Source organism: Leopardus geoffroyi, chromosome D3 (genome assembly GCF_018350155.1).
Source record: "Leopardus geoffroyi isolate Oge1 chromosome D3, O.geoffroyi_Oge1_pat1.0, whole genome shotgun sequence".
Taxonomy (NCBI): Eukaryota; Metazoa; Chordata; class Mammalia; order Carnivora; family Felidae; genus Leopardus; species Leopardus geoffroyi.
Genome location: NC_059339.1, coordinates 30,044,365 through 30,060,145, shown reverse-complemented (window position 1 = coordinate 30,060,145; position 15,781 = coordinate 30,044,365). Strand labels below are relative to the sequence as shown.

Here is a 15,781-nt window from a genome sequence, read left to right as displayed (position 1 = left end):
TTCCTTTTTATTGCCGTTAACTTTAGAGCTCAGCCAGTTTAACAAGGCCATAAACAGGCATGCCCCTATATTTTCATAAGCTTGAACAAGTTCTCCTCAGGAGGAGACAGGTCCATGCTACTCCAGAAGCTGGTTGTAGGAGACAATGTTAGCTGACCACTCTCAGAAAACTCAGAAATCATCACATAAAAATTAGAATCTAGAAGATTTTTTTTTCAATATATGAAATTTATTGTCAAATTGGTTTCCATACAACACCCAGTGCTCATCCCAAAAGGTGCCCTCCTAAATACCCATCACCCACCCTCCCCTCCCTCCCACCCCCCATCAACCCTCAGTTTGTTCTCAGTTTTTAACAGTCTCCTATGCTTTGGCTCTCTCCCACTCTAACCTCTTTTTTTTTTTCCCTTCCCCTCCCCCATGGGTTTCTGTTAAGTTTCTCAGGATCCACAAAAGAGTGAAACCATATGGTATCTGTCGTTCTCTGTATGGCTTATTTCACTTACCATCACACTCTCCAGTTCCATCCATGTTGCTACAAAAGGCCATATTTCATTCTTTCTCATTGCCATGTAGTATTCCATTGTGTATATAAACCACAATTTCTTTATCCATTCATCAGTTGAAGGACGTTTAGGCTCTTCCCATAATTTGGCTATCGTTGAGAGTGCTGCTATAAACATTGGGGTACAAGTGCCCCTGTGCATCAGTACTCCTGTATCCCTTGGGTAAATTCCTAGCAGTGCTATTGCTGGGTCATAGGGTAGGTCTATTTTTAATTTTCTGAGGAACCTCCACACCGCTTTCCAGAGCGGTTGCAACAATTTGCATTCCCACCAACAGTGCAAGAGGGTTCCTGTTTCTCCACATCCTCTCCAGCATCTATAGTCTCCTGATTTGTTCATTTTGGCCACTCTGACTGGCGTGAGGTAATATCTGAGTGTGGTTTTGATTTGTATTTCCCTGATAAGGAGCGACGTTGAACATCTTTTCATGTGCCTGTTGGCCATCCGGATGTCTTCTTGAGAGAAGTGTCTATTCATGTTTTCTGCCCATTTCTTCCCTGGGTTATTTGTTTTTCGGGTGTGGAGTTTGGTGAGCTCTTTATAGATTTTGGATACTAGCCCTTTGTCCGATATGTCATTTGCAAATATCTTTTCCCATTCCGCTGGTTGCCTTTTCGTTTTGTTGGTTGTTTCCTTTGCCGTGCAGAAGCTTTTTATCTTCATAAGGTCCCAGTAATTCATTTTTGCTTTTAATTCCCTTGCCTTTGGGGATGTGTCGAGTAAGAGATTGCTATGGCTGAGGTCAGAGAGGTCTTTTCCTGCTTTCTCCTCTAGGGTTTTGATGGTTTCCTGTCTCGCATTCAGGTCCTTTATCCATTTTGAGTTTATTTTTGTGAATGGTGTGAGAAAGTGGTCTAGTTTCAACCTTCTGCATGTTGCTGTCCAGTTCTCCCAGCACCATTTGTTAAAGACACTGTCTTTTTTTCCATTGGATGTTCTTTCCTACTTTGTCAAAGATGAGTTGGCCATACGTTTGTGGGTCTAGTTCTGGGGTTTCTATTCTATTCCATTGGTCTATGTGTCTGTTTTTGTGCCAATACCATGCTGTCTTGATGATTACAGCTTTATAGTAGAGACTAAAGTCTGGGATTGTGATGCTTCCTGCTTTGGTCTTCTTCTTCAGAATTACTTTGGCTATTCGGGGCCTTTTGTGGTTCCATATGAATTTTAGAATTGCTTCTTCTAGCTTCGAGAAGAATGCTGGTGCAATTTTGATTGGGATTGCATTGAATGTGTAGATAGCTTTGGGTAGTATTGGCATTTTGACAATATTTATTCTTCCAATCCATGAGCAGGGAATGTCTTTCCATTTCTTTATATCTTCTTCAATTACCTTCATAAGCTTTCTATAGTTTTCAGCATACAGATCTTTTACATCTTTGGTTAGATTTATTCCTAGGTATTTTATGCTTCTTGGTGCAATTGTGAATGGGATCAGTTTCTTTATTTGTCTTTCTGTTGCTTCATTGTTAGTGTATAAGAATGCAACTGATTTCAGTACATTGATTTTGTATCCTGCAACTTTGCTGAATTCATGTATCAGTTCTAGCAGACTTTTGGTGGAGTCTATCAGATTTTCCATGTATAATATCATGTCATCTGCAAAAAGCGAAAGCTTGACTTCATCTTTGCCAATTTTGATGCCTTTGATTTCCTTTTGTTGTCTGATTGCTGATGCTAGAACTTCCAACACTATGTTAAACAACAGCGGTGAGAGTGGGCATCCCTTTCGTGTTCCTGATCTCAGGGAAAAAGCTCTCGGTTTTTCCCCATTGAGGATGATGTTAGCTATGGGCTTTTCATAAATGGCTTTTATGATCTTTTTATAATTTTTTTTTCAACGTTTTATTTATTTTTGGGACAGAGAGAGACGGAGCATGAACGGGGGAGGGGCAGAGAGAGAGGGAGACACAGAATCGGAAACAGGCTCCAGGCTCTGAGCCCAGAGCCTGACGCGGGGCTCGAACTCACGGACCGCGAGATCGTGACCTGGCTGAAGTCGGACGCTTAACCGACTGCGCCACCCAGGCGCCCCAATGATCTTTAAGTATGTTCCTTCTATCCCGACTTTCTCAAGGGTTTTTATTAAGAAAGGGTGCTGAATTTTGTCAAGGGCCTTTTCTGCATCGATTGACAGGATCATATGGTTCTTCTCTTTTTTTTTATTAATGTGATGTATCATGTTGATTTGCGAATGTGGAACCAGCCCTGCATCCCAGGAATGAATCCCACTTGATCATGGTGAATACTTCTTTTTATATGCCGTTGAATTCGATTTGCTAGTATCTTATTGAGAATTTTTGCATCCATATTCATCAGGGATATTGGCCTGGAGTTCTCTTTTTTTACTGGGTCTCTGTCTGGTTTAGGAATCAAAGTAATACTGGCTTCATAGAATGAGTCTGGAAGTTTTCCTTCCCTTTCTATTTCTTGGAATAGCTTGAGAAGGATAGGTATTATCTCTGCTTTAAACGTCTGGTAGAACTCCCCTGGGAAGCCATCTGGTCCTGGACTCTTATTTGTTGGGAGATTTTTGATAACCGATTCAATTTCTTCGCTGGTTATGGGTCTGTTCAAGCTTTCTATTTCCTCCTGATTGCGTTTTGGAAGTGTGTGGGTGTTTAGGAATTTGTCCATTTCTTCCAGGTTGTCCAATTTGTTGGCATATAATTTTTCATAGTATTCCCTGATAATTGTTTGTATCTCTGAGGGATTGGTTGTAATAATCCCATTTTCATACATGATTTTATCTATTTGGGTCATCTCCCTTTTCTTTTTGAGAAGCCTGGCTAGAGGTTTGTCAATTTTGTTTATTTTTTCAAAAAACCAACTCTTGGTTTCGTTGATCTGCTCTACAGTTTTTTTAGATTGTATATTGTTTATTTCTGCTCTGATCTTTATTATTTCTCTTCCTCTGCTGGGTTTAGGCTGCCTTTGCTGTTCTGCTTCTATTTCCTTTAGGTGTGCTGTTAGATTTTGTATTTGGGATTTTTCTTGTTTTTTGAGATAGGCCTGGATTGCGATGTATTTTCCTCTCAGGACTGCCTTCGCTGCGTCCCAAAGCATTTGGATTGTTGTATTTTCATTTTCGTTTGTTTCCATATATTTTTTAATTTCTTCTCTAATTGCCTGGTTGACCCACTCATTCTTTAGTAAGGTGTTCTTTAACCTCCATGCTTTTGGAGGTTTTCTAGACTTTTTCCTGTGGTTGATTTCAAGCTTCATAGCATTGTGGTCTGAAAGTATGCATGGTATAATTTCAATTCTTGTGAACTTATGAAGGGCTGTCTTGTGACCCAGTATATGATCTATCTTGGAGAATGTTCCATGTGCACTCGAGAAGAAAGTATATTCTGTTGATTTGGGATGCAGAGTTCTAAATGTATCTGTCAAGTCCATCTGATCCAATGTATCATTCAGGGCCCTTGTTTCTTTATTGACCGTGTGTCTAGATGATCTATCCATTTCTGTAAGTGGGATGTTAAAGTCCCCTGCAATTACCACATTCTTATCAATAAGGTTGCTTATGTTTATGAGTAATTGTTTTATATATTTGGGGGCTCCGGTATTCGGCGCATAGACATTTATAATTGTTAGCTCTTCCTGATGGATAGACCCTGTAATGATTATATAATGCCCTTCTTCATCTCTTGTTACAGCCTTTAATTTAAAGTCTAGTTTGTCTGATAGAAGTATGGCTACTCCAGCTTTCTTTTGGCTTCCAGTAGCATGATAAATAGTTCTCCATCCCCTCACTCTCAATCTAAAGGTGTCCTCAGGTCTAAAATGGGTCTCTTGTAGACAGCAAATAGATGGGTCTTGTTTTTTTATCCATTCTGATACCCTATGTCTTTTGGTTGGCGCATTTAATCCATTTACATTCAGTGTTATTATAGAAAGATACGGGTTTAGAGTCATTGTGATGTCTGTATGTTTTATGCTTGTAGTGATGTCTCTGGTACTTTGTCTCACAGGGTCCCCCTTAGGATCTCTTGTAGGGCTGGTTTAGTGGTGACAAATTCCTTCAGTTTTTGTTTGTTGGGGAAGACCTTTATCTCTCCTTCTATTCTAAATGACAGACTTGCTGGATAAAGGATTCTTGGCTGCATATTTTTTCTGTTTAGCACACTGAAGATATCATGCCAATTCTTTCTGGCCTGCCAAGTTTCAAAAGAGAGATCAGTCACGAGTCTTATAGGTCTCCCTTTATATGTGAGGGCACGTTTATCCCTTGCTGCGCTCAGAAGTTTCTCTTTATCCTTGTATTTTGCCAGTTTCACTATGATATGTCATGCAGAAGATCGATTCAAGTTCCGTCTGAAGGGAGTTCTCTGTGCCTCTTGGATTTCAATGCCTTTTTCCTTCTCCAGTTCAGGGAAGTTCTCAGCTATTATTTCATCAAGTACCCCTTCAGCACCTTTCCCTCTCTCTTCCTCGTCTGGGATACCAATTATGCATATATTATTTCTTTTTAGTGTATCACTTAGTTCTCTAATTTTCCCCTCATACTCCTGGATTTTTTTATCTCTTTCTCTCAACTTCCTCTTTTTCCATAACTTTATCTTCTAGTTCACCTATTCTCTCCTCTGCCTCTTCAATCCGAGCCGTTGTGGTTTCCATTTTGTTTTGCATTTCGTTTAAAGCGTTTTTCAGCTCCTCGTGACTGTTCCTCAGTCCCTTGATCTCTGTAGCAAGAGATTCTCTGCTGTCCTCTATACTGTTTTCAAGCCCAGCGATTAATTTTATGACTATTATTCTAAATTCACTTTCTGTTATATTATTTAAATCCTTTCTGATCAGTTCATTAGCTGTTGTTATTTCCTGGAGATTCTTCTGAGGGGAATTCTTCCGTTTGGTCATTTTGGATAGTCCCTGGAGTGGTGCGGACCTGCAGGGCACTTCTCCTGTGCTGTGGTGTATAACTGGAGCTGGTGGGCGGAGTCGCAGTCAGACCTGATGTCTGCCCCCAGCCCACCGCTGGGGCCACAGTCAGACTGGTGTGTGCCTTCTCTTCCCCTTTCCTAGGGGCAGGATTCACTGTGGGGCGGCGTGGCCATCTGAGCTACTTGCACACTGCCAGGCTTGTGGTGCTGGGGATCTGGTGTATTAGCTGGAGTGGGTAGGCAAGGTGCACGGGGGCAGGAGGGGCAGGCTTAGCTCACTTCTCCTTAGGTGATCCACTTCAGGAGGGGCCCTGTGGCAGCAGGAGGGAGTCAGATCTGCTGCTGGAGGTTTGGCTCCGCAGAAGCACAGAGTTGGGTGTTTGCGCGGAGGAGCAAGGAAGTTCCCTGGCAGGAACTGGTTCCCTTTGGGATTTTGGCGGGGGGATGGGTGGGGGAGATGGCACTGGCGAGCGCCTTTGTTCCCCACCAAGCTGAGCTCTGTCGTCCGGGGGCTCAGCAGCTCTCCCTCCCTTTGTCCTCCAGCCTTCCCGCTTTCTGAGCAGAGCTGTTAACTTATGACCTCCCAGACACTCAGTCGCGCTTGCTGTTGGAACACAGTCTGTCCGGCCCCTCCGCTTTTGCCAGCCAGACTCGGGGGCTCTGCTTGGCCGGCAGGCTGCCCCTCCGCCCCGGCTCCCTCCCGCCAGTCCGTGCAGCGCCTCACCGCCCTTCCTACCCTCTTCCGTGGGCCTCTCGTCTGCGCTTGGCTCCAGTGACTCCGTTCTGCTAATCCTCTGGCGGTTTTCTGGGTTATTTAGGCAGGTGTAGGTGGAATCTAAGTGATCAGCAGGACGTGCGGTGAGCCCAACGTCCTCCTAAGCCACCATCTTCCGGGATTCCAATCTAGAAGATTTTAAACTCATATTTAAAAGCTTGACTTACCAGATAATATATAAATATATACATATAAGGAGGGAAAAGTGTGTGTGTGTGTGTGTGTGTGTGTGTGTGTAATCTGTACCCAAAAGATTAGGTGCTTTTCAAAACGTATCTGTAAGTTAGTTCAGCTTTATACTTAAGTGATCCCAGTGGACATGGAGAAATCCTAAACCAATAATGAAGGACTGACATTACTATCAAAAACACACAGTGACTACAGTCCACTGCAAGTAGAAATCATTAGTCCACGTACATTTAAAAACCGAAGAATTACTTGTAAGTATCAATTATATTAGGATAATATCAATGGAAGGGCACCTGGGTTGCTCCGTTGGTTAAACATCCAATTGATTTTGGCTCAGGTCATGATCTCAAGGTTTGTGAGTCTGAGCTCTGCATCAGGCTCCATGCTGACAGTGCAGACAGAGCCTGCTTGGATTCTTTCTCTCTCTGCCCCTCCCACACACTCTTCTCAAAATAAACATTTTTTTTTTCCTTAAAAAAAGAAGAATATTAATGGAAGTTAAAAAAAAACTTAGACCATATAAGTAGTATGTATCAAGACCTGTATAAAACAGCAAACTAATAACAATGGGGACTCCTGGCCCTCAGTGAATGCATTGAGAATGAAGTCTAAATTTTAATGCGCTAAGAACAGAATGAACCAAAATAAAGCAGGAGGAAATAACAAAAAGCAGAAACTAAACAGAACAACAAATCTGAAGCCAAGAATATTGAAACTTGAGGTTGTCAAGTGTGAAGAAAAGAGGCCAAAAGAGACTTGACAACATTAAGAACAAGGAGAGTTCATGATTAAGATTCCTTGGAGGCTAAAAAAAAAAATATTAGGAGAACACCATGGTCCAGGGGGGTGCTAGTAGATCTGAAAACTTGAAATTCAGTTTTTAGAAAAAGAGAAGTAATTAGCTGGTTAGTATTGTGAATTATAGGAAAAATGATTGCAACTGAAAAAAATGCAGATAATGCATTTGATAGAATTCCACATTTCTTATGTGAAAAGAAAAACTCATTTAATCTAGAATAAGAATTTCCTGGGGTGCCTGGGTGGCTCAGTCAGTTGAGCATCCAACTTTGGCTCAGGTCATGATCTCACGGTTCAGAAGTTCGAGCCCCATGTTGGGTTCTGTGCTGACAGCTCAGAGCATGGAGACAGCTTTGGATTCTGGGTCTCCCTCTCTCTGCCCCTCCCCTGTTCTCTGTCTCTGTCAAAATAAACATTAAAACAATTTCCCTAATCTGATCAAGGATATTTGCCAAAAAAAATCTTGCTGAAGGCATCATCATGGTAAAAATAATATATTGAGGATTTTCCCATTATAGTCAGAAACCAGCAAGCAGTAATGGCTCTTCCTCATGGCTCTGTGTCCTGCTGGAGGTTTGAGCACATATAGGAAACCTTGCTCTGCTGCCTGCGAATCTGGTGGTTCCCATAACTCCTGAGCGTGTTTGCTTGGAGATAAGATGGGGATACTAGTATTCATCTCAGTAGGTTGTTGAGGAATTAATTGAGTTGAGTACAAAGCTTGGCAAGTGCTTCTCACATAGTCTGCAACTGGAAGTGGTGACTGTCCTGAGAATGGTATGCTTCAATCTGTGTTTTAACCCTTCCTTGATAACTTCATGATAAACTCCTAGAAACAGAATAACCAGGATGTACAGACTTTGCAAGTTCAAACAATCGATGCATATCGCCTGTGCCTGGCTCCCAGACTCTCTTCTACACACTTTACAATTATTTAATGTAACAGGATTCCAGACCTTTAACAGATCAGCTATTGAATAAATGGACTCTGCTTTATCAGTGTTCCACCTAAATATCTTCCTTGATTTCTCCTGTCCATTTCTCCTGTCACTGTGGTTGCATCTTGGACAGTTTCATCTTTGCTTTCTTTCAAGGTCCTTTGTGTGCTGTCCAGTGACAGGAAAGACCTGTATGATGGCATTAAAAAATACCTGTGCGTCAATTGCCCCATCCCAAGCCAGTGTGTGGTGGCACGGACCTTAGACAAACCCCAGACGCTGATGACCATTGCTACAAAGATTGCCCAGCAGATGAACTGCAAGATGGGAGGAGCCCTCTGGAAGGTGGAAACAGGAGTATGTTGGATTTCTTTGCCTTCTCTTTATTTCAGTTGTTTCATTGAATTTGCTAAGACTGTATTTGACTCTCTTTAACATGTAATTGCTTAATTTTGCTCACGTTTTGTCCTAACTCAATGGACTCCCTTCTTAAACCTTTCAGTTACGGAATGCAATGTTCGTCGGTATTGACTGTTTCCACGATATTGTAAATCGACGGAAGTCCATTGCAGGCTTCGTGTCCAGCGTCAATCAGGAATTAACACAGTGAGTGGGCTCTGGCAGACATGGTTCAGTTGGCAGCTGGCTGGACAAGCAGGAGAGTGGGCGTAACTAATGCTCCTTAGCAAGGTCCACAGACAATGTGTTCTTAGCCACCTTGTACTGCTCCTCTTCTGGCAAGGTTATGCTCCAAAAACATTTTGTGTGGAAGCCTCTGTATGATTTTTCTATAGCTGCATAACAAATGATGACAAATATGGCACTTTAAGATGACACTCATGTGTCTGCACACAGGTCTGTGGGTCAGCCATCTGGCACCACATGGCTCTCAGGTCCTCATACGGCAGAGGTTAAAGTGTCAGCCAAGCCACATTCTGGTCTGGAGAATCCAAGGGCACGTCCTTTTGGCAGAATTCATTTTTTTTGTAGACCAAGGATGGAGGTCCTCATTTTCTTGCTGGCTGCCACCTGCCGGCCAGTCTCCATTCCTACCATTTCATCCACATTCCTTCTTACATGCCCTGATCCCCCAGGGCACCTTGAGTCCTTGTTCTGCTTCAAACATCTCCTTCTCCTCTGCCATCAGCCAGAGAAAACTCTCTACTTTTAAGGGGGCTCATGAGATTAGATACAGTCCATCTGGAAAATCTCCTTATAAAGTAAACTGTGTCACAGGACATAATCACGGGACAATATCTCCTGATAGTCACAGTCCTGGGGATTAGGACAGGTAGGATTCTGCCTACCAAAGGCTCTTATCAGTGGGTCTCTGCATGGGGACCATCAGCCATGGGAAAGAACTGAGTGTGTGCATGGGGAAGACCAACTAGGAATGCAACCAGTAGCTCATAGATATGGGATGTTGTCTTCATACGTTCATATGTAATGCACCTGCCAAAGAAGACCTGCTTCCATACCCCGTGCTTCTCCTTTGCTCCAGGAACACTTCTGTTTTCTGGGCTTAGAATAGAATCCACCTTTAGATGAGTTTGCACACACTTTATAGTTTCCTGAGCATTAGGACATGTATGACCGTCACAAATCACTGCTATGTTTAATGATGAATGTGACCCACTAGGTATAATTCGAGAGTTTTCTTTTGAGGATTCATCTTTATTTTCATAAATGACCATTTTTTTCCCAGTCATACTCTATTTCCATACAGTAACATTGTTTTGTTTTTTTTGTGTGGGGAAGGGAATTTGAAAATAATGGGGAGGAAATTAAGCTTTCATTTAGTTCATAGATAATTTTTAAAATTTTATTTTGAGAGTGACAGAGAGAGAGTGAGCAGAAGAGGGGCAGAGAGAGAAAGAGAGAGAGAGAATCCCAGGCAGGCTCCATGCTGTCAGTGCAGAGCCTGAAACGGGGCTTGAAACCATGAACTGTGAGATCATGATCTGAACCAAAACCAGGAGTCAGATGCTCAACTGACAGAGCCACCCAGTGTCCCTGGTTCAGAGAGCTTTTTGAGCACTTGCTATGTTCAAATGCTGCGAAAAGAGCCGTGAAAATGTAGTGCCCAAAAGCATCATCTCTTCTCATAGAATGTAAATACCGAAAAAGAGGCAGACAAATATGTTGTATCATGTCAAGTCATTGTAATACTTTGAACGAATTAAATCACAGGGGATAGAATACTGAGACCAGAGGTGCCTGGGTGGCTCGGTTGGTTAATTATCTGACTCTTGATTTTGGCTCAGGTCATTATCTCATGGTTCGTGAATGGGGAGCTTGATTAGGATTATCTCTCTGCCTCTCTCTGCCTCTCTCTGCCTCTCTCTCTCAAAATATTTACAAAAGAAAAAACAATAACGTTGAGACAACTATTGATCTATTGGCACACGGTCAAGTAGCTATTGCCATTCCAAAGCAGATTGCTCCTTCAAAGCAGATTATTATGGATGAACCATTGTTTAAGGCATCAGCCTGGAAGCAGGAATCTCCAGGAAAACAGTCTATTTATTTTGTGGTGTCCACCAGTGGGTGAGATAGCAGTAGTCAGCACTTTGAAAGTATGAATAATTTGTGGCAATGTTAATCAATGCTTCCATTCTAAATTTTTTTTTTTTCAAAGTTTATTTATTTTTGGGACAGAGAGAGACAGAGCATGAACGGGGGAGGGGCAGAGAGAGAGGGAGACACAGAATCGGAAACAGTCTCCAGGCTCTGAGCCATCAGCCCAGAGCCCGACGCGGGGCTCGAACTCACGGACCGCGAGATCGTGACCTGGCTGAAGTCGGACGCTTAACCGACTGCGCCACCCAGGCGCCCCAATGCTTCCATTCTATATCACTATTTGTGTCCATTCAGAATCTTATTAAATGCCTAAGATACCAGAAGAGACTAATGTTTTGATCTCTGCAGGGAAATGAAAGAATGGATCCTCAAATGGATCCTCAGCTACTGATAGTGACTTTTTTTTTTTTTTTTGGAAGTCCTAGATTAACTCAGCATCAAAATGATGAAATTTTAAGAATCCTGTTTGCCAAACTAATGGCTTATGTTTCTCCAAACAGGTGGTTCTCTCAGTGTGTCTTCCAAGAAGCGGGGCAGGAGCTTGTGAGTGGGCTGAAAGCCTGCTTGGAAGGTCAGTGTCCCCTGGAGGTTGGAGTGCCTGACTTTATAGTTGTATATACTAGTTGGCCATTAGTGGAGAGATTATCCTCCAGGAGATTTTTGGCAATGCCTAAAGACACTCTTGGTTGTCACAACTGGGATGGAAGTGCTACTGGCATCTAGTTAGTGGGTAGAGATCAGGAATGATGCAGAAGACAACAACACGCCTACCGTCACCACCACAAAGAATTACCTGGCTCAGAATTTCAGTAGTAGTGCTGTTGAGAAACCCTGAGCTAGCCTGAAGGCCTAAAAGCTGTGAAAGTGTCCTGGAGGCTACAGTGTTGAAAAACTGAACCTAGGAGTTGTTACAAATAGCAGTGGCCAGTTTGTTCCCAGTTACTGTCTATTTATCTGTGTTTCTCGTTTCCTTTCAGCTGCCCTGAAGCTCTGGTATAAACATAATCTATTTCTGCCACAATCCATCATTGTGTATCGGGATGGAGTGGGGGACGGTCAGCTTCAAGCACTGATTGAACACGAAGTACCACAGATTCGGTCCTCCTTAAAATCTGTTTACGGCGACGAGTCTAAGTATATAAGTTGTAAAATGCAGATTCTTTGACATTCTGCTCCACACCCAAGTCAAGAGTGCAGAGCAGAACTGAAACATTCCAGATTGTGTTCTTCCTTTGGAGCTCCCATGAACTTTCCTTTTTCCTAATCTCCCTGCCACCCTTCATGTAGCGGGGGCTTCTTAACCTCAGATATTCATTAAAATCCATGATAATAGCTGGTCGATGGTTCGTGTTTATGCAACTCCTTTCTTCTGGAGTTGTGTCAGTCGAGGGCTGGAGAATTCCTCTCAACTGCCTCCTCTGGCCTCATCTGTTTGTGGGTGAACCCTGGTGCCCAGCATAGGTAGGAGGGGTCCTGACCTTGTGAAGAAGTTCCTCCCCCTATGATGTGGGTGGCTGTGAATAGGAACCTCTTTTACTGCTTGAGTCAGGCACACAGAACTAGGACCATAAAACTGGGGTGTGTGGGGAGCAGTCTTTTGCAGATTCTTCTTAATCCTGTCTGTGTGGTGTTTCAACCTCTGAATGCTTCTGAGATAACGGGGCACACCTAGTGACACCAATCGTAACTCTTAAGGGTCCGACTAACTGTCGTTGTGGTGAAGAAACGAATAAATACCAGATTTTTTGCTGAGTATCAAGGAAGACTTCAAAATCCACTTCCAGGAACGGTTATTGATGTGGAGGTGACCAAGAGGCAATGGTAAGCCATTCTTTTATTTATTTAAATAAAGGTTCCCTTTTATTCAAACAGAAACGTTATTTTTTTTCTTCTAAAAAAAGGTTTGCATGGTTTGGAGGAGAAAGAATTGACCTAAAGATGGTGAAAAAATTATATAAACAGATACACATGGAATTATAGAGGTTTCTGTCTTCAGTTGTCTTCTCCTAGAATTTACATATGCTTACCATTCTGAGATTCTGCAGTTGTTGGGAAGGATGGCAGGACTCCTGGTCAAATGGAGACTCATCCATTCTGCCAAATGAAAGAACTATGCAGAACCCTGAATGGGAAACAAACAGGACCTTCATAGCATCAGACAGGGAGAAACATAGTAAGATTAAGGAAGGACAAACATCGATCAATCTAGGAGAGGGCAGGAAAAGAATGAAGAGAAAAGCAAGTGGAAAGAAAGTAAGATCAACACCAAGCAGAACATAGTACACATAAAAACCCGTGAGCTACAAGAAGTTGATGAACCTTGCCTTTTCTATCATTGGGGACTTTGAATGGATTCTGGTGACTTTCTGGGAAGAGGAGAAGGTGTTCATCCCTGGAACTCTAAACTCAGTGTCCACGATCGTATCCAACATGCCAACTTCAAGTTTCTGCATCTAGGCATCAGCACAGATGCTTTTGTAGAAATCATGAGAGCATTATTACTTGTTTGCTTGTATTGATGGTTGCACTGCCCTTTGTAGACTTGCTTTCCCCAATCATTGCTCAACAGTCAGGCAGGCTTCTAAATGTAAAGGAAACTTGTCCATAGAATGGATTTCTGTCCATTCATGTCACGTCAGATACTAGATTTGCTATGTTGTTTTTTCTTTCTGAAAATAAGCTGACATGCTGTATTCCTGTGTTGTGTGATTCCAGGTATGACTTTTTTATCGTGAGCCAGTCTGTGAAAGATGGTACTGTCACTCCCACTCACTATAATGTTATCCATGACACTGTTCACTTCACCCCAGATGGAATACAGTGTCTAACTTACAGACTATGCCACATGTATTATAATTTGTCAGTAAGTACTTTTTTTGATATGGATTTTCCTATAGATCTGTAAAATTGTTTGAAATTAAATCTATACTTTCTGAACCTTTGAATTGGTATCTCTGAAAAGTTACATTTAGGGAACGTAGAGAGAAGCTTAATTTTTGTTGTTGTTGTTCTTCTTCCCACTAAAGGGTGTCATTCGAGTCCCTGCTCCTTGTCACTATGCCCATAAACTGGCTTACCTTGTGGGCCAGAGTATCCACCAAGAACCACACTATTCCCTGGCAAGCCGTCTCTTTTACCTGTGACCCACAGAAGAGAGCCTGACGACTTGTTGAAAGCCACCATTTGTGAACTTATTTTTCCTTTTTAAGTTGTCCTTCTGAGATACTTTCCTCGATGCAGTTTTAAATTATAATCATTATTGGTTAGACATGAGGGTTCAGAGTGGCGCATGCTTTGGGCAATACTACCACTGACTGAACATGACCCTTCTATTTTCCAGGCAGGAAAATGGGCTGTGAGGGTTTTGTCTTGCAATCCACCTTTGAAATGCATTACAGTGACTTTATGATTGACCATGCCTGAACACTTGGTGTTCTGAGCAAGTTACTGTACTCAGTGTAGTGGCTGGACATTAGTCACGTGCACAGGTAGATTATACTTGGAAAATAATACCTTTTTGAAACACTTAGCTCTTAAAGAACAGCAAAGCTCTAAAAAAAAAAAAGAGGCAAAATTAAATGGGGATTTATTTGTGTTAATTAAAACTTTGTATGAAAGAAATAACATGTATGTAGTATCGATTACTCTTTGGACTGGGGTGGAAATTTGAAATGTATCTCTGGTAGATGTAATGAGGAGAGCCTTTTGCTTTAAGAGTTGACAGCTTAGGAACATCAAAATGTTTTGTCACTTTTTCCACAAGGAAGCAAAATGAAGAGCTCTATTAGCACTTCTGACTAATTCATTCTCTTGTGTATGTTCCAAGTGGGACGTTATTGTTAACTGGACTGTAATCAAAAGGGTCCTGGGTAATTTGTTAAAATGAAGCTATTGTGTCTTTCTTGAAAACAGATACTTTTTTTCTCTCTCTTCCCTTAAAACTATCTTTAAATAGATTCAGGAAATATGTGAAACTTTGTTGTTTTTTTTTAATATTCCTACATAGAATCATATTTTGGGGAGCAGTAAGGAGTTGATTTGTTTCAGACATAACAAAAAAGGATATGTTTAAAAACAATAGAATTTCTTTGATCATAAGTTAATCAGTTTAGGTTTGCAATTTGAACCAGTTTTCTAAGAAATAAAATTAAAACAAAAGTCATTTTAAAATATATTGTAATCCAAGTAATAGCTTACCTAGCAGGATTGGCAATAATGATAAATAGAATATAGAGGATGGGTCTATAATTAAAGATAAATTAAGGTAACATGTTTTTTTCTGATGGTAGATTTTGACTTAAGATAATACATTTCTAGAGATCTATATAAAATGGAAGGAACAAATTCAAAGTAGTTACTAAAACTTTCTGAACATTTCCCATAAGTATAAGACAAATCATTTATTTATAACAGTATATACAAATTTCAAGATTTATAAATTTAAAATGATGTAATAAAGGTATTCATGTTACAATCATTGAAATTGGGTCTTGTTATTTTATTATATTTTTAATGTAACTTATTGTCAAATTGGTTTCCATACAACACCCAGTGCTCATCCCAACAAGTGCCCTCCTCAATGCCCATCACCCACTTTCCCCTCTCCCCCACCAACCCTCAGTTCTCAGTATTTAAGAGTCTCTTTTATGGTTTGCCTCTCACTCTTTGTAACATTTTTTCCCCTTCCCCTGCCCCATGGTCTTCTGTTCCAATGGAATACTACTTGGCAATGAGAAAGAATGAAATCTGGCCATTTGCAGAATGGAACTGGAGGGTATTAATGTTAAGTGAAATAAGTCAGTCAGAGGAAGATAGATACCAAATGTTTTCACTCACATGTGGATCTAGAGAAACTTAACAGAGGGTCTTGTTACTTTAAAAATATAGTCTGGTCTTAAGTTTCTTAATCTACTGACTAAAAGAAGTTGTTGGTTTTCTAAGATACATGGAAATAGTTTTGTGATTAAGGTGCTATCTGACTTTATTAGCTTACTAGCACTTTATAAATTAGGTGAAGGAGGCTGGTAGTCAATATTTCTAGGAGAAAGCCTC

The 15,781-nt window shown here is 41.4% G+C and overlaps 1 protein-coding gene across 1 annotated transcript in view; it reads left to right on the top strand.

Annotated features, from left to right (window-relative positions):
• The window catches only part of LOC123588398 (piwi-like protein 1), a 36,091-nt gene extending 21,803 nt beyond the window's left edge, over positions 1-14,288 (top strand). The window contains exons 14-20 of the mRNA XM_045459276.1: positions 8,306-8,506; positions 8,652-8,755; positions 11,230-11,300; positions 11,707-11,863; positions 12,425-12,550; positions 13,445-13,592; positions 13,756-14,288. Of these exons, the coding sequence (XP_045315232.1) occupies positions 8,306-8,506; positions 8,652-8,755; positions 11,230-11,300; positions 11,707-11,863; positions 12,425-12,550; positions 13,445-13,592; positions 13,756-13,872 (924 nt within the window). The 3' untranslated portion in view covers positions 13,873-14,288. The remainder of the gene's footprint in view (positions 1-8,305; positions 8,507-8,651; positions 8,756-11,229; positions 11,301-11,706; positions 11,864-12,424; positions 12,551-13,444; positions 13,593-13,755) is intronic.
• Positions 14,289-15,781: the final 1,493 nt, after the last annotated feature.